The sequence below is a fragment of the Leucoraja erinacea genome, chromosome 26 (genome assembly GCF_028641065.1).
Source record: "Leucoraja erinacea ecotype New England chromosome 26, Leri_hhj_1, whole genome shotgun sequence".
Lineage (NCBI taxonomy): Eukaryota > Metazoa > Chordata > Chondrichthyes > Rajiformes > Rajidae > Leucoraja > Leucoraja erinaceus.
The window spans coordinates 13,816,458-13,836,050 of NC_073402.1; the positions used below are offsets into that span (position 1 = coordinate 13,816,458).

At 41.4% G+C, this 19,593-nt stretch overlaps 1 protein-coding gene across 3 annotated transcripts; it reads left to right on the forward strand.

The window, feature by feature from the left end:
• Positions 1–3,443: 3,443 nt before the first annotated feature.
• LOC129709665 (gap junction alpha-4 protein-like) lies at positions 3,444–9,993 on the forward strand. Of its 3 annotated transcripts, XM_055656162.1 has the most exons (3): positions 3,444–3,627; positions 5,073–5,106; positions 6,581–9,993. In XM_055656162.1, exon 3 carries the CDS (start codon positions 6,598–6,600, stop codon positions 7,651–7,653), a length of 1,056 nt encoding a protein of 351 aa, XP_055512137.1. In that variant the 5' UTR covers positions 3,444–3,627; positions 5,073–5,106; positions 6,581–6,597; the 3' UTR covers positions 7,654–9,993. The 3 variants fall into 3 exon arrangements, with proteins under 3 accessions (XP_055512137.1, XP_055512136.1, XP_055512138.1); XM_055656161.1 differs by lacking the exon at positions 5,073–5,106 and having other exon boundaries at positions 3,447–3,627; XM_055656163.1 differs by lacking the exon at positions 3,444–3,627 and having other exon boundaries at positions 3,651–5,106.
• The last annotated feature ends 9,600 nt before the right edge of the window (positions 9,994–19,593 follow it).

Genomic DNA, 19,593 nt, shown 5'->3' on the forward strand with positions numbered 1-19,593 from the left:
CAATTAAGCCCCAGGTCCTGTGGCAAGCTGAGTTTTTGCTGATAAGTGTGTAGGAAGGGACTGCAGATGTTGATTTAAAAGATAGACACAAAATCTGGTCAGACAGCATCTATGGAGAAAAGGAGTCGGTGACGTTTCAGGTCGGGACCTTCTCCAGACTGATTCAGAACTCAGTCTGAAGAAAGATCTCGACCCGAAACATCACCTATTCCTTTTCTGACCCGCTGAGTTACTCCAGCCTTTTTCGTCTATCTTTTTGCTGATGCATTGGGATGTCAGGACTCAAATATTAATTAGACGCATTCTGATTCTTGCTGCTATCCAAGCATCCCTGCTGGAAGAATACTCATTCATATCAGGGGGGAGTGATACAATTGGGGGCAATGTTCCTCCCCACTCACCCTCTGTTCATTTGCCTTGTGATGGCATTTCCACTATGTTACTTACAACAAGTGTTTGCTTGAGTGAGGTGGCCTAAGGCAGATACTGGAGCAAGGGTCAGAAGGAGGGGATCAGAGCAAAGTTGACAGCAATGACACAATGAATGCATTGACACTTAGTGCCATGAATGACATGTATCGATTGCTTCATTTTATTTTATGCATGCTTTTTATGAATAAATGTTACTTTTGACATTTAAATTTAAAATATTGACAAGGGGAGTGGAAGTGGATTGACTTTGCATCATTCATATAAATTCAATACTAATCCCAAGTAATTCTCCTCACTTTCCTACCACTCCGGATTCTACCCCTCCGCAGAAGCTGGGGACAATTTAATGTGGCCAATTAATTTACCAACTCACATGTCTTTGGAATGGGGGGGGAACCAGAGCACTGGGAGGAAACACAAATACTCCACAAGGAAAACATGCAAACTCCACAAGGACAGCACCAGACATCAGAATGAACAAAATAAACCAAAGCTACAAGACAGCAGCTCCATGAGCGACAGCTTTGCGGCACAGTGACGCAGCAGTAGAGCGGCTGCCTTACAGCGCCAGAGACCTGGGTTTGATCCTGGCCTCGGGTGCTGTCTGTGTGGAGTTTGCTTGTTCTGCCTTTGACCACCTGGATTTTCTCTGGGTGCTCTGGTTTCTTCCCACATCCCAAAGAAGTGCAGGTTTGCAGTTTAATTAGCTTCTGTAAATTGTCCCTCGTGTGTAAGATAGTGTTGGTGTACGGGGTGATTGTTGGATGGCATGGACTGCATGATGGAACATTATTAACTTTGCTGACTAGTGTTAAATAGATTTAAGTATGGTAACCCTAATGCAACATTATTAAGATAGTTGAAAATGTGCTGGGCACAAAAATATGAAATTAAAATAAAGGTCTCATCTGGAGCTCCCAAAGTCGATCCCCAGCAAGAGGCCGCCAGCTCCTCGATGTTAGGCTGCAGCGCGGACGGAGACACGATACGGAAAAAAAATCGCAACTCCGTCAAAGAAAGAGATAAAACGGTTTCCCCCCACCCCCCACATAATACAAAGCTAAAAATGCACTAAAACATGCACTTAACAACAGACTAAAAACAACAAAAGAAGAAAAGGACAAGACAGACCGTTGGCGAGGCCGCCATCGTCTGGCGCCGTCAGTGAGTTAGTCACAAATAAATATAAAGTAAGTTTATGAACCTATACTCCTGGGCTACTTCTGGGACCACAGGACTCTAAACTGATCAACTCTCACTAAAGCTAAATTGGAACAATCCATGATGTTATTCCTGGATTTTGACCTCTCACACTGCTTTTTTTTTAAATGTTTTTCCATCTACATCTGTTCCCACATCTTCACTCATACCATCGAAAATCTCAGGCTTTGGTAAGTCCAGAAATAGGCTGCTATTTTTGTGTCTTGCAGTACAGTGTTGTGTTTCCTTAAGTTTAAGCAGCATTTAAATTTCATGGAGACAGACTTAATAAGATATGGGAATCTGTTTATCTGAAATAAAAAGGATTAATGATCCATAATCTCCCAGTTGCTAAACACTAATTCTCCTTCCCATTCCCACTCCGACCTTTCTGTTCTACGTCTCCTCCATTGTCAAGGTGAGGCTAAACACAAATTGGAGGAATAGCATCTCATATTTCGCTTGGGCAGCTGACAGCCCAGTGGTATGAAGTCTGAAGAAGGGTTTCGGCCCGAAACGTTGCCTATTTCCTTCGCTCCATAGATGCTGCTGCACCCGCTGAGTTTCTCCAGCTTTTCTGTGTAACCAGTGGTATGAATATTGATTTCTCTCACTTCAGGTAGCCCCAGCATTCCCTCTCTCTCTCTTTCCCTCTCCCACCCAAGTCGCACTAGCTTCTCGTTTTCAACCAACAAACAGCTAATGACTTGATTCCTTTATCATCGTTACGTTTTTGCATCTTTTATTCATTGTTCTTTATCTCTCTACATCATCATCATCATCTATATCTCTCATTTCCCTTATCCCTAACCAGTCTCAAGAAGGGTCTCGATCCAAAATGTCACCCATTCCATCTCTCCAGAAGTCTGAAGAAGGGTTTCGGCCCGAAACGTTGCCTATTTCCTTCGCTCCATAGATGCTGCTGCACCCGCTGAGTTTCTCCAGCTTTTTTGTGTAACCTCCAGAGATGCTGCCTGTCCCACTGAGTTCCTCCAGCTTTTTGTGTCTAATATCTATGAGGGTTTAGGATTGTATTATTCCTCATAATTTGCCTTTGTCTAGGATGCAATGAACCTTTCATGAATAAATTGACATGTTACCTGTTTAGATAAATGAGGAAAGCCAAGGGAGGGGAAGAAGTATTTGATCCATTCTCCAGATGCTCCATAATGTAAACTTTTTCATCTGCTGCTGAATCCATATCTCCCACTCATCTGGAATTTCTCTGGTGCACATGGTAAACAAATAATTTTTTTCTCTTCTTTAATCTTGGAAGCAAAACCTCAAGGCGTCTTTCAATGTCCCTAGTTAAACTGGGCATTCAGAAAGCTGCCCTGTGAATGGAATGTTCCCAACATCCTCACCTGCACCACCCCTAAGGGAAGGACGGTTGTCAGCTGAGAAAGAGCTCCTTCACCAACAAAGAATGCTGGACTTGAGATGGAAGGATTACGAGATCCATGCTGATCAAAAATCAGCAGATGCTGAAAATCTAAAATAAGAGACAAAATAGTGCGATGGCCCAGGCAGATAGGTGGAATGAGAAACAGAGTTAGTGCTTCAGCACAAAGATAATTCTAATAAAGGGTTCTTGACCTGAACTGTTAACTCGATTTCTCTTCCCACAGATGCAGCCTGAACTGTTGATTATGAGACCCATTCCTTTTTCTTTGCAGTCGTATCATGGAACTGGAAAGCTATCGTGAGAAAAATAGACAGCAATGTTTTTAATGGTGGTCATTTCCTTCCTGTCGATGGGAGCAGTCAGCTTTGCCAGACTATACGTCCCGACTGAACTGCATCTCCCACTTCCAACAATATTACGGAGGCATATGAGATTGCAGTACTTCTTTTGATCAGCAATGACGATGAGGGGGGTTTCCCTTTAAATACTTCAACTCTGAGGAACTTTGTTAGTGGAACATTGCATCTCTGCAGGACGGGTGTCAGGTTACGGAGTTTCTTCGCTATCTCCCTCTCAAAAGTTTACTGTTGGTAAGTGACTGAACTCTCCTGCCTGCTAAAGTAATGAAAGATGGATGAAATTTTCAACAAAAGGAAACACTTGTAGCTCAATCTGGGGGAGACCCCTCAAGAAGAGAGATTGGATAATGTGCCTTCACAGAGTTTAATATTTAAAATACTTTTTTTTAACTTTCAAAAGCTGATTTTCCACTGTACAGAAAATATTTAAGGGCGAATACAATGCCAGTTATTTATATCTAAATAACAGGAAGAGATAAAGTAGAAACTCCAAAGCTGTACTTTGTCAATTGTTTTGCATGCTGAGGTATTTTATACATTGTTTTAACATTTGTTATCACTGTGAGTGGCTGAAATTGTTAGTTAGGATTTTCTTCTTTTTTCTTTTAATCTTTGGGACTGAATGTCAGCAACGCGTGCATTTAGATTATCAGACCCCAAGACCTCTGAGAGTCTCAGAGTATCTCTGATGTAGTTGTTAATTATTTCAAGTGTAGGTTCCTTGGAAGATATCAGCACTTGATGGTGGTCACTGAAAATGGTTTATCATGGGAGGGTGGAGTAGGTGGGATTCCTTGGGAGATGATAGTTTCTGTCAGAAAGAGCTCCTTTCTGCCTAGATCTCACCCGTGCCTCGCAATGAATATTAACGGACACAGCAACAAGTAGATTATAAATCATAGATACTTACAACAGTCCTCTGTTGTCAGATAAGACCAGGTATTATCTTAGCCATCACTCTAGCAAAGACATTTTAAAGCAATGTCATGGGCATTCGTGAACAAGTAAGGCGTAATTTATGCTGGTAGTGGGAAAAAGAGCAGTCATAGATTGTATGTAAACATAAAAAGTATCAAAAGTAAGTGAGAAAAATTGACAAAGAACAAGTTCATAAGTTGCTATGACCAGCTATAAACTGCCTGACAGTGGGTGGAATAAGATTCAATTATATCTTCCTAACGAGAATTGTAAGGATATTTTAGTTGGAAAGAATGGCAAAGCTATGGAGAAAGAGCAGATATCTGGATTCATTTAATATCCCTTTGCAAGAACAGACAGGCTATCACAAGCAGACTAGCCTTCTTCTATTTGTAACATTTTGTAATTCTACAATAGCAACCTAATTGCATTCCAGTGCTGGCAGATTCATCTGCTTATCAATCACGCATTCACACAATTGACATTCAAAATTATTTGAAACATCCGTCTTCCTTCTCGTAAGATAAACAAGTGCTTTGTAAAACCTTAGAAACAGCAACCAGTCAAATTAAAGGAACGCAAGGAGATGGAAATAAATCCCAGGTGAAGGGGGTCAATGGCACTGAAGTATTACCGCAGTCCACGGCCGTGGGAAAACCACTCCACAGCAAGGAAAGGCAACAGAGACCTAAGGTTGATTCAAGAGCAGGGGTTCCGTATCTCATTCTCCAACTCATGATCATATTCATTTTTTTAAGTTCCAGCAGTACCTGTTTTACGATGAATTCAAAGGTAGGTACAACACTGTTTGATGTAAATGTAACAGCTTGAAGCAGATGATCAATTCTCATAAACTAACATATTGTTTTTCAGGAGATACAAATATGTTTAATCTTGGATCCTCATGCCAAATGCTGTTTATCTGTTTTAACTATCTTTCCATTAGAAAAGCTTGCAAGTGAGGTGTAGTATTGGAGTCACTTCATATTTTCAACGTGTTCTAAAGGTATCCGATTTAAAGATTTAGTTAAATGTGCTGATAGTTCCGCATTAAATATGTTATCATAATCTAAATTGGATATAATGGGAGTGACGAATTAAGGAACACTATCTGGATTCCAGGGGTGGTTTCAATCTAGAACGAGGAAATCACATAAAAGTTACTTTAGAAATTGACAACCAGATAAAAAGCTGTCTTGGGGAAATACAGTTATGGGGAAAAAAATGTTTCCATGTAACCTTTCCACAGTAATTACAGTAGCCACCATTGTCTCTTAAGAATGCAGCTGCTACTTTAGCCATGGGTGGGCATTCAAATTGGTAAGCTAAGATTCTATAGACACTTGTGCAAAGATACTCTGTTAAACAATGTGATATGCAACCGTCAGTATTTATTGTTTGCCGTTCAGGGCAGCATACAGTCACAGTGGTAGTGTTGCTGCTTTACAGCGCAAGAGACCCGGGTTCGATCCTGACTACGGGTGCTGTCTGCACAGAGTTTGTACGTTCTCCCTGTGACTGTGTGGGTTTTCTCTGGGTGCTCCAGGTTCATCCCACATTCCAAAGACACGCAGGTTTGCAGGTTAATTGGCTTCGGTAAGTTGTAAAATTGTTCCTAGTGTGTAGGATAGTGTCAGTATGATGACATAGTATATGGACCAAACGCAGGCAGGCGGGACTAGTGTAGCTGGGATATGTTGGCCAGTGTGGGCAAGTTGGGGCAAAGGGCCTGTATCCATGCTATATCACTAAATTACTCAACAAGCACTAGTAGCCTTTATGTTCCTGCTTACCTCCCTCCCCTCCCCTCACTTAGCTTCTTTAGACTTTTTTTTTCCTTAGTCTGCCCTCACCTCCGTCTACCAACTCCATCCCATCCCCGCCTCTCCCCTACCTGGCTCCATTTACTCATCATCCTTTACCCCTCGTCAGTCCATCAATCACCCACTGGTCTGTCTCACCCCTTCCCTGCACCTCGTGCTATTGGCCAACTTCACTCTCCAATCGTAGTCCTGCTGCAAGGTTATGACCTGAAACATCAACAATTACTCTTCCCCCCCCACAGATGCTGCTCGGCCCCGCTTCGCTCCTCCAGCAAGTTGTTTATCAATAATTATCGATTGAAGAATTTTGAACGCTGTCCCAGTTGTTCAAACCAATATAAATAAGTAGTGACACGAGTGCTAAAATAACCAAACAAAAAAAAATGCAATTTAATCTGAAATATCTTTACACCAACAAAGAATGACTGTTTTCTGATTGACAGGAAAAAGACCCAAGAAAATGGGAGACTGGAGTTTTTTGGAAAAACTCCTTGATGAAGTACAGGAACATTCGACTGTGATTGGCAAAATCTGGCTCACCGTCCTCTTCATCTTTCGGATTCTGATCCTGGGCACGGCCGCAGAATACGTCTGGGGTGATGAGCAGTCGGATTTTAACTGCAACACGGGGCAGCCAGGTTGCGAGAATGTCTGCTACGACAAAGCCTTTCCGATCTCACACGTCCGCTACTGGGTGCTGCAGATCCTCTTCGTGTCAACGCCTACGCTTATCTACTTGGGCCACGTCCTGCACATATCAAGGAAAGAAGAGAAATTCAAGCAGAGAGAAGAGGCGTTGAGGTCCCAGCCGAACAAGGACAGCCAAACTGAACTCCTTGTCAAAGAGATTGCAATAAAGAAGCAAAAGTACGGCATTGATGACTCGGGGAAAATTAAAATTAAGGGAGCACTAATGCTCACCTACACACTAAGTATTGTCTGCAAAATGATATTTGAACTGAGCTTTTCCTTTGGCCAGTGGTACTTATATGGCTTTACAATGCCAGCAATTTATGTCTGCCAAAGAATACCCTGCCCACACCAAGTGGATTGCTTTATATCTCGTCCTACGGAAAAGACTATTTTCATTTTATTTATGTTTGCAGTATCTCTGATATCACTCGTGCTAAACCTTCTAGAAATATTCCAGCTCGTCGGCAAGTGTATTATTAAAAACATTCAGGCCAAACCCGACAAGCGGATCTATCTAAAACCCTCTGACTTTCCAGGGACTCCCTATATGGAAAAGGAATCGTTGCCAATGGAGTACATGTACACAACTGTGGAAGGGGCCCACGGGCATTACCAAAGCTGCAACAAGTCTTCTTCTGAACAGAACTGGACGAACTACACTACAGAACAGAGACTGGCAGACCACATGGTCAATCCCATGCCGTATAACCTCTTGAGGGATGTCCCTGAATTGGTAGACCAAGCCTCAATACAAAGGCCAAGACCTGTGAGTCCAGCCAGCAGTCAAAGCAGTAGAAGGCGGCAAGATGACGTTGCAATCTGATTTGGGTGAACATTACTTTTTGAATGACGGATATTTAAGAATGGTTATGCTGTACAAGTCTTTTTCAAGACTTTTAGTTATAAGCGATGGGCAAAATTGAACAAGGAGGTCTACATCCAATGTGAACTTTAACGCATAGAATCATTTAGGTACAGTGCTGTGAAGAATGCAACTGTGCTAAATTGAAGATAAAGCGCGTGTTTCATATTAAATCAATGAATGGAGCTTTTATTACACGTAATTTATTTCCAACTTACTGTGTCTCGCAGATGATCTGGGGAGGAAATGTATTCTTGGACAAAGTGCAGCAAAAACGAATTTTGGTCGGTCAGAGCTATTCACACGATCCCACGGGCTTTATTTAATGATATGTCTAACCAATAAGCATTCCTGTACAGCATGTCAGCAATCTTTAAGGAAAGTTTTGTCGAGGAATGTTGATGTCTTATTTATTTGTTTTACCGATCTTTGACACCCATTTTGAAAATATTTTTCTCGGCCTTCTGCTTGGGTATCTCTCTTGTGACATTTCCTAATTGAGATGCTGGGGTGTGTGAGAGACAACTGCTAACACGCCTTTGTCAATGCTGGAAGGCATACAGGAATGCATTTGGGTGAGTTGGGCTTCAAACTCCAATTGGTAACATTTTCACCCTCACCTTCCCTTGCCACTCCATTTTGACACTCACAAAGTATTGACAGCCAAGTGCCCTTCACTCAGTTCAAGGGGAAATCTTGCATTCACCACGAATCAATAAAAAACAAGAAACAGTTAATGACATGAATACAGCAAGCTTGGTACGAATAGATTTATTTATTAGCGCTGGTAGAATAAAGAATGTTCTGGTGTTAGCGACACAGTATTACATGTCATCCCACATACATTCTGTCAAGCCACAAGTGAGATTTCATCCATTGACAATGAGAACATTTTGAGGTATAAGTAAGATCTGAGAGGAATCAGCAAGAAATATTGCAGCCTAAACACCGTAGATACAATTCTTGATGTGTGCAAAGGAGATTTTGAGGAATTTTGCCAGCTTGTTGAACACATACTGGTGACATTTTTTTGGTGCCTATGCTAGATCCATGTCCCTGCAGGCTCCAAACTGGTGCAGGATTGTGAGCACTCTTTATCATTAAGAACCCATTCTTCTGAAAGCTTTTTGATTACTGAATGGGTTCATTGTACAGTATTGTAATTGAATATTCTTCAGCAGGGAATGACATCTTAAAGTAGTGTACATAGAATTCATTGGCTATGATTTTACACTCTCAAGTAATAAATGAGATATATTGGAATCGGAGATGCAGACTCTTCATTTAAGAGAAAATGGGAATATCATGGAAAATCAATGAATATTTTGTGCTAATTTCAAAATGCAACAAAAAATCTGCCTCTGGCCTCAAATCCCCAAAAGCTCAGCCTCAATCTTATGTATTATTTACCAATTTATGAATATGATTATTGTTCCTAATCCTCAATGCTTGTGCGTCCCTCAATTCAAAAATAGGTGCTCTTCCTCCTTTATGTATTGTGCCACTGAGAGCAAAATGCTTAATTTTCTCTTCCACCTCATCTCCTTTTGCATCAAAACTTTACATTTCTCACTTGTCTTCATGCCTTCACTTCTTCCTTCTACTTGCTGAATTTGTACCTTAAAGTGTGGGGTATCTATCACCAAGATACTTCAAATATGCTCAGCACAGAGGCCTTTCATATGAGTTTCTCTATATTTATAAACTTTTACTAAATACCAAGAGATTCTCCATTTTGTAAATCAAAACTGTGACCCCACATAACACGGAACAGAACTGAGAAAAAAAAAATTACCGCACATTTTAAAATAAAGTTACAATTTATTTGGAGATTAATTGGTTGTGCATCTTTTATTAAAGCCTCATGTGGGGACTACAGTTAAAATATATCACAATACACAGAATAGTTGCCTTTATTTCAGCAAATCGTTCTTCATGTCACCTAATGCCAAGATATTCAGCAAAAGAATGAAAGACAAATTGACAAGCGATGCAAGATATCAATGTCTGTGTGAAAACTGCTTCATTGGCGGTGACTTGTACTAGAAATTAAAAAGGCAGATTCTGAGATGAAATATTATATCCTGAAGTTACTTTCTTTGTACTTTTGGCACAATTGCAGCCATTTTACTGAATTTTGAATGGCGGAAACCCTTGAATATCAATTCTGTAAATAATATTTTGATTAAATACCATATTAGTTGAAGTATTATGTAGAATTTGATTGTGTTTTAATTCTTGATGTCTTTTGAACTGCTGACCAAAAATAAAACTTAAGAAGCATAAGCAATGATTTTATTTTGTGGAATTTGCTTTGTTAATTCATTCAACCAATGCTTTAAACACCTACTTTCCTCATTGTCTACCTCAGAACAGAACAGCTGGCCTCCTGATTGCTTATCAGTTGCGCAGAAGAGTGTCGGAAGGGACTGCAGATGCTGGTTTACACTGAAGATAGACACAAAATGCTGAAGTAACTCAGCGGGACTGGCAGCATCTCTGGAGAGAAGGAATGGGTGACATTTCAGGTCGAGACCCTTCCTCAGACCCGATCCGAAACGTCACCCATTCCTTCTCTCCAGAGATGCTGCCTGTCCCACTGAATTACTCCAGCTATTTGTGTCTACTTCCAGAAGAGTGGGAGTTGGAGATTGGTGGTGTGATGTGATCTCAGTTGTACAGTTGAGCTGTTACTGTAGTAATCCGCCTGACACAGAGGCCTTCATTTTGAGACCAGCAGAACAAAATAATTCAGTTTAGTTTAGTTTAGAGATACAGCACGGAAACAGGCCCTTCGACCCACCAAATCCACGCTGACTAATGTGCAATCCTCACACATTAACACTGTCCTGCACATTAGGGACAATTTACAATTTTACCAAGCCAATTAATCTACAAACATGTACGCCTTTTCTTTCTGCTGACTGCAAAATCATGCACCAATCTCAAATCAACTTAAGGTCGTAAGGATAGGAGTAGAATTACGCCATTTGGCCCATCAAGTCTACTCTGCCATTCAATCATGGCTGATGTATCTCTCCCTCTTAACCCCATTCTCCTGCCTTCTCCCCTTAACCAATGACACCCGTACTAATCACCCGTACCCGAACTTCTGGAAGATGTGACCCCTCAAGATAACATTTGCAGCTGTTTGCCAGTATTTAGCTAGCTCACTTAGATAACGTTCTTGCATAGTTCGGATGATGGGATATTTTTGAATTGTGTTATCCTAATTCTAATTGTATAGGATTTTGCCATGTCAGCTAGATGGATATTAGTTACAGAACTTTCCACACTAGCTCATTACCTAGTTAACTAGATTATCATCAATGGTTAAATCAATAATGTTTCCACTTTTTGGCAGCCCTGCTCATAAGATAACATTTAAATTACTTTTGATTCAATCTATTTGAATGGTACCTGAGTTTTTGGCATATCAAGCAACCCAACATAATCTTGCCATTGTGACTTTACTATTTTTGAGATCTTCATGTGCATAAATCAGCAACCATATTTCCGTCATTGTAAAATCACTTTCCTCAAAAGTCCAGCCAGCATTTCCGGACATCCTGAGATTGTGAGATACATTTATATACGTGGAAGTTCATTTTCTTTCATTCATTGTTCACAGAACAATTACATTTTTATATTAAGAAAAAGTTCCATGTATTTGGCTTGAATTGATCTTTTATGAGTATTAAATAACTCAGTGCAGTTGGAGGTCATTTTCTAAATCATCTTTATCAAGGCTAATCATAGGGTAGATCCTCTATTAAGTCTTGAACAGTCATAGAGTTTGGAACCAATCCATTCTGCCCACCATGTCGAGACCGACCAGTGTGCACCCAGTTAATTTTTTAAAAAACAAATTACTTCTTTTTTTTCCAATGTGATACAGCTTAAACTCATCGGCCTCACGTTTATTTTGTCCCCATCACTTGTTCAGTTGATGTCAAGCAAGAACCAATCCCCTGTAATAGTAGGCCCCTCTTGGTCATGACTGACCATGGGTGATGCTTCCTGGTCAGATGCAACCCTGGGCGATGTTATATGGAGGACAGGCTGTTGCCCAGGCAGCACGTTCCCCCTCTCCATGTCACTGATCAATCCAAAGGAACAGCAGGGCTGTTACAGTTTGGCACCAGCACTGTCGCAGGAGCTGGCTGATGTGAGGTTGTAGACAATGACAAACTGCCTTAGGGGCTCCAACTCCGGATTTTCTTGAGGTTTACTCCAGTAGCCTTTTCCATGACTGGATATGGCCACAAGGCAGTGGGGGTTTTAAATCAGAGTTTTTCCTCTCCTAGATGGACTGCCTTCCCAGGCTGACGAGCCCCACCTGCCCGAGACTCCTGGGGGCGGGAGCGTCTACCTTCCCGTGCAGGTCTATAGCACCTGCCCATTCCCCTATACTCTGCTGTTAAAACTAAGGACGTTTCGTAAACAATATTTATACTTTACTGTGTAGGAAGGGACTGCAGATGCTGGTTTAAACCGAAGATAGACATAAAAAGCTGGAGCAACTCAGCGGGACAGGCAGCATCTCTGGAGAGAAGGAATGGGTGACGTTTCAGCTCATGTCCCTTCTTCAGACTCGACCTGAAATGTCACCCATTCCTTCTCTCCAGAGATGATGCCTATCCCTTTAAACTTTATTCCAATTTTTCAGTGCTGCCTTTTCCAAAACAATTGCATTCCCCAGTTTTCTTCCCAAGGCAAATGTAATCAATTTACTTTGAGTTTCAAAATTCAAATTGCTGCCACCAATGATGGCTTTCCCACTCCTGCATCACACCCCTAACAAGTATAACGCTGTGTTCTACCGATATTCTGTTCATTCCAAAATCTTAAACTGAAATCTACATACCTTGAGTTAAGCAAATACTTTCTGAAGGTTGAAAAACACAGTCATCTAGGATAATATTTCCTCAGAAGACTGTCAGATGTTTGGTCATTCTAGAGTCAAAGTCATACAGCGTGGAAACAGGCCCTTCAGCCAAACTAGCCCACACCGACCAACATGTCCCATCTATACAATACCCACCTGCCTGTGTTTGGTCTATATTACTCTAAACCTATCCTATCCATGTACCTGTCTAAATGTTCATTAATAGTACCTGCCCCAACCACCTCCTCCAGCAGCTCGTTCCATACACCCACCACCCTTTGTGTAAATAAGTTAGCCCTCAGGTTCCTATTAAATCTTTCCGCCCTCAACTTAAACCTATGTCCCTTGCTTTTCGATTCCCCTACTATGGGCAAGAGACTGTGTGTTTAACCAATCTATTCTTCTCATGATTTTGTACACCTCTGTCAGATCACGTCTCATCCTCCTGCACTCCAAGGATTAAAATCCTCTCCTGCTCAACCTCTCCCTATAGCTCAGGCCTTCAGGTCCTCAAAACATCCTCGTAAACTAAACACAATACTCTAAATGTGCCCCCACCAACATCTTATATAATTGCAACATGACCTCCCAACTTCTATATTCACAATGTTAACTGATGAAGGTCAATGTGCCGGAAGCCTTTCTGAAGTGATGCAGACTACTATCTTGTTAGAATATTGTCATTCACAAGTATATTCCCAATAAGCAATGGCACTGGTGTTTAAGGCACTGAAGTACAATGAATCAATAAATTGCTGACTGCAGCTATGGGTGTTTCCAAACCAATGGATGAAATATCAGATGGCCTGTGTTACAGTTGCCAAGACTTTTCTCCCATGCTTCATCTAAGTGATGCTTTATTGAACTATGGAATATAATCACAGATCCATTACTGCATAGAAGGTGGCCATTTGGCCCATCAAACCCATGTTTAGTTTTAGTTTAGTGATATAGCATGGAAACAGGCCCTTCAGCCCACCAAGTCCACACTGACCAGTAATCCCCGCATATTAACACTACCCTACAAATACTAGGAACAATTTTACATTTACACCAAGCCAATTATCTGTACGTCTTTGGAGTGTGGGAGGAAACCAATGATCTCAGAGAAAACCCATGCAAGTCATGTGGAGAACATACAAACTCCATACAGACAGCACCCGCAGTCAGGACAGGATCGAACCAGGGTTTCTAGCGCTGTAAGGCAGTAGCTCTACAGCTACACCACCTATGCTAGTACCTATGCTAGTACCATTTTATACATCTTAGTTCAGCATTCTTTCCTTCCTCAAAGATCTATGGAATTCTCATTACAAAGCAATATTGAATTCACTTCCATTAACTACTTTGGCAGTCAGAAATCCCCAAGCACCAAGGAGGAACATCTCCCAATTGTAATAAAGCCGTGCTATGGTGCAATTAAGTTTACAAGTTTAAAAACATCTTTGTAAACATTTATTTCCCCCTGAAGATAGCATTCCGTTAACAATTAGGTGAAAAATAGGAACGATTCCAACAGCTTTTCATTTGGTTCTAATATTTACTGAACTCCTAAACCAAAATACTGTTCAGTGGTGAAGTTTAACAACACAAACTGCAAATAAAGAGATTCAGGTCAACCGTAGTTTTTTTCATTTTAAAGTGAAACAGAAACAGGTTCGCTGGTACAGAATGCAAAATTAATGCATGCCGAAAGTTGGTGAAACCTACGGGAATTTAAATTGCTATTGTCACAATTAAATTAATTGTCCTCAGATCAGAGTCTCCAAGGCCTTGATTCTCCTCTAAATTCCTCCTTACAATCAACATTTTTTGTTGTGAACCCAGCACTCTCTCTTCCATCTTGCCCTGACCACGTGCCCTGAAGCCTCTCCTCTATCACCCTCTGCTCATCCACACTTGGCTCCATCCACCCACTACTTCTGAACTCTCTGCTCCCCCTTCCTCACCTCTTCCATCAGGAAGAGGACATTCTTTCATCCATCACAAATCTTACCTCTGAATTCCACATCCTAAAACCCACTCATTTCCTTCATTACACCAATCTTTGAAAGTCTTTTGGAAACCCAATTCCTTGCCCTACCCCACGCACAGTCCTTCTCCAATTTTCCCAGCCCTCACATTAAAGCAAATATAATTTTTTACAAAAGTAATCAAGCCAGTGATTTTATGAGATTTATGTAATTTTGTACTAAGTTCTATCTAGCCTTAGATGGAAGGCTAGATGGTTCTATCTAGCCAGGGTTTCAGAGATGGAAGGTTAGGAAAGCACTCTAGCCGATGAGAAGGCAGTTCACGTCTGATAACAGCTGGGAAGAAACTGTTCCTGAATCTGGAGTATGCATTTTCAAACTTCAAGGTTTCAAGGTCAGCTTATTGTCACATGTGCCAATTAAGGTACAGTGAAATTCGAATTACCATACAGCCATACTAAAAAAAAAGCAACAAGACACACAACTACATAAAAGTTAACATAAGCATCCACCACAGTGGATTCCCCACGTTCCTCACTGTGATGGAAGGCAATAAAGCCTAATCTTCCTCTTTATCTGTATCTCTCCGGATGTGAGAGGGGAGATGAAGGAGTGACCGGGGTGGGACTGGTCCTTGTTTATGCTGGCGGCCTTGCCAATGCAGCATAAAAGGTAGATGGTGTCAATGGAAGGGAGGTTGGTTTGCGTGATGGTCGGAGCAATGTCCACAGCTCTCTGCAATTTCTTGCTGTCTTGAATGGATCTGTTCCCAAACCATGCTGTGATGCATGCTGATAAAATGCTCTCTATGGCACACCTGTAGAAGTTGGTAACATGCCAAACATCTGAAGCCTTCTTAAGGAGTAGGCATTGGTGTGCTTTTTTGATCATAGCTTCAATGTGGCTGATCCAGGACAAATTGATGGCAATATTTATTCCTAGAAACTTTAAGTTTTTGACCATGTCTACTTCAGCACCACCAATGTAGACTGGGATGTGTGTTCTGTTTCGCTTCCTGAAATTGATCACAAACTCCTTTGTCTTGCAGACATTGAGGGAGAGTTTGGTGTCATGACACCAAATGACAAGATTCTCAATTTCCTTTCTGTAATCCGTCTCGTCTTTATTCGATGTCCGGTCCACTATGGCAGCGGTGTCCTCTAGTTTTCTCAAACATAAAAGTTAGTAACAGTGAAGCCAGAAAAAAAGAATTTGTTCTCATTCTTGAATTTGAATGGCTGTTTCCTCAATTCATCAATAGACAAAAGTTAATGCATTAAGTCTACATGCATCCCTATAAGGAAATCTTGTTATCTGAGAAATTACGTGGAAGATTTAATCTGAAGTGAAGGCTCCAGTCTGGGTAGCATGGCTGAATCATGCTTGACCAATGCCAGTGTTCTTCATCTTTCTTTAAAATATGTAAAAATCTATTTCATGACCTCAGGGTTTCCTAAAATGCTTTGGAGCGAAGAATGCATTTTATAATTTTATCGATGTTTTAATATTAGGGAATTCAATAGAATGATTTGCACATGACCTGGTCCCCCACATAAAAAGTGATGCATGACCTGATGTGTAGGAAGGAACTGCAGATGCGGGATTAAAACGAAGATAGACACAAAAAGCTGGAGTAACTCAACGGGTCAGACAACATCTCTGGAGAAAAGGGATAGGTGACATTTCAGATCGCTTCTGGTCTAAAGAAGGACCTCGACCCAAAACGTCACCTGTCCCTTTTCTCCAGAGAGTCTGACCTACTGAGTTACTCCAGCTTTTAGGGTCTATGCAGGACCTGATAAAAGGTTTTAGTGATGTGGGACAAATATGGGCCAGGACACCTCTGAGAATCCAATCTCGTTCAAATTGTATATCTTTCAGACCCTGGGAGAAACTAGATGGAACCCTGGAACACCTGAAAACGGGGGCATTGATGGCAATGAACCAGTCCCTCAGCACAAAGTTGACAAAACACTTTGGGTTCCACCTGGCTGAGGTGAAACTAGATGGAATTTATGATACAACAATAGCCAAATAAGCTCATTAACTTTCCACAGAAGGTATATGGTGTCAACTATTCAAAAGCTGAACATCATGGTAACAACATTCCATTTGCCTTCTGTGTGATGCTTTCTACAGTATTATTCTGTTTTCATCTCCAGGAAAAATATTGCCATTGGCATAATACACCTTTGTTCCAAGTAACTGCATTGTCAGCAATGAAACAAACTGTAAAATTACAAGAAATACAAAAAGTGAAATTAATGTTCCCCAAAATGTATCAAATTGACACTTGGTTTGGTAGAGGGTGCGAAAGTTATTTTTTAACAATCTTTTCCATTGTTTCCATGTTATGATAAGTCTTAGAGTGACCTGAGCCCCAATCGCACATGTTAGAGATAATAGTTCGTATTTACAATGTGCCTCAACAGCTGTGCTAAACCTCCCTCTTTGAATTCCAAAAACAACACTGTCTGCCTCACTTTCCCCAATTTGTTTTCTCACAGGTCATGGGGTGGCTGACAGGCAGTGTGTTTTACAGCACTGCTTACCTCCATCGTCACACCAAGGTGCAAGGTTCATCGCTCATGTCAATTTTAAATGAACAACATGTTTTTCTTGAAGAAGCTTGAGAACAATCTTTCACAATCTAAACAATGGCTTTAATTAATCTGCATGAAGTTCACTTCAGCAGGATTGCTGTGCAGCAGAAGAAGTTTACTGTGAGGGACGATGTTTAAACAGTGTCCTGTCCCAACCCCTAATCCAGCCCCCTTTAGCCCATCGATAGAAGATTGAGTAGATCCGAGGCAGGTAATGATATTTATTACATTTTGTGAGTTGATTACCAATTTGACCAGGGTTCTGTTTTGGACACGACAGATGATAAATCTGGTTCGAAACATAGCCAAACAGAAACACGTGTACGCACAAACACACGTGCACATACACAAACACACACTCATGCACACCCCACACACGCACACACACACAGACCAGACTTATGGATTAAGTCAAGCAGAATGCCACTGAGGCCATTAACTCACGTGCTAGTAAAACTTGTTAGGGGCCGCTGGAGGCAAGCCAAAGAGATATATCAAGATATACACGAGCGTGCAACACTGACCATGCTCACACCACTATTTCACTTCTCCCAATAGTCCCTCTAGCTTGCACAGCTCATACATATTCAGCAGCAGGAAGGATCTCCCACAGAGCTACAACACCAGGGTAATCAAAGGCTCGCCAGTTAGTTGGTAAATGATTCCTACTGGATTTGCCACACATAAATCAGTGGTGCTTTCTGTTGTTCCAGAACTCACAGAGGCAGGCAGGAAAAGGTATTCTATTTGATAGACACAAAATGCTGGAGTAACTCAGTGGGATAGGCAGCATCTCTGGATAGAAAGAATTGGTGATGTTTCAGGTCGAGACCCTTCTGCAGACTGAGCTGATGTATGATATTTGGCTAATTTCAAAGCTTCTGCACAAATTCCAATTGCTCCAGAGAATGGGAACATTATAATAGACATTCCACTGTGCATACAACATATTGGCAGGATTATCAGAGACTCCACAGTACCATATACCTTATTATACAATATTTTCTGACAACATTGAAAACCCATCAAGGCTCTGCTGGCTTACATTTCCAGACCAATCTCTTCCTTCACCAGTGTTCTCTATCATTTTTTCTCCTACATCTACAGGGAAACTACCTCCCTGAGATTCTACATTTACCTGCACACTGAGGGCAATCTACAGTAGTCAATTAACCCACTAACCCACACACCTTTGGTTGTGAGAGGAAACCAGAGAATCCGGAGAGAAGTCATAGAGGGAATAAGCAAAGTTCACAAAGAAAGCTCCTGAAGTCAGGATTGACCCAGATCTCCAGATAAAGCCAGGAGACAGAAAGTATACTAGATGCACCACCAGGCCATCAAATGCAGGGCACGCTGCTGGAAGAGGGTAAAAAGGTTTCTGACTGTGAAGATATTACCCATCCTGGGCATTCAAGGGGTAATTTTCCTACTGTCACTGGAAGCAACTACATCGGTTATGGCATCACAAGTATGAGGCCACGACCTGAAATGTTGCATGGTCACATACAATGAGTTGGCATTTGGCTCTGCTGTGAGTTGGCATTTTACACAATGGCTGAATCATCTCCAATACCCTATATCCTGGCAGCAATCATGATGATCTCAGTTGGAAAAGTCCACTGCGCCATTTGCATATGCACCTCGGCATCAAACTCAATGTCGGCTATTGGGTGCCAAGAGCAATTTGCTTATGACTCCAGTGCGAATTTGGTGTGAACCTTGGCAATATAAATGCAAAGGTCAATCTGTCATATCAGGATTTATGATGGAATATGGTAAACTATACAACCTTCTCATTCTGACCCTTGCACAAGCCACATAGAGAATAATTGTGGAGGAGGTAAAGGAGTCGGCAGAACAAGGAGGAAGACAACCTGGCAGTTCTGATCTGGCCATATTAGAAACATAGAAACATAGAAATTAGGTGCAGGAGTAGGCCATTCGGCCCTTCGAGCCTGCACCGCCATTCAATATGATCATGGCTGATCATCCAACTCAGTATCCTGTACCTGCCTTCTCTCCATACCCCCTGATCCCCTTAGCCACAAGGGCCACAACTAACTCCCTCTTAAATATAGCCAATGAACTGGCCTCAACTACCCTCTGTGGCAGAGAGTTCCAGAGATTCACCACTCTCTGTGTGAAAAAAGTTCTTCTCATCTCGGTTTTAAAGGATTTCCCCCTTATCCTTAAGCTGTGACCCCTTGTCCTGGACTTCTCTAACATCGGGAACAATCTTCCTGCATCTAGCCTGTCCAACCCCTTAAGAATTTTGTAAGTTTCTATAAGATCCCCTCTCAATCTCCTAAATTCTAGAGAGTATAAACCAAGTCTATCCAGTCTTTCTTCATAAGACAGTCCTGACATCCCAGGAATCAGTCTGGTGAACCGTCTCTGCACTCCCTCTATGGCAATAATGTCCTTCCTCAGATTT

Excerpts from the sequence above, each read along its gene's own strand:
- LOC129709665 (XM_055656162.1), top strand. The coding sequence starts at position 6,598 with ATGGGAGACTGGAGTTTTTTGGAAAAACTCCTTGATGAAGTACAGGAA.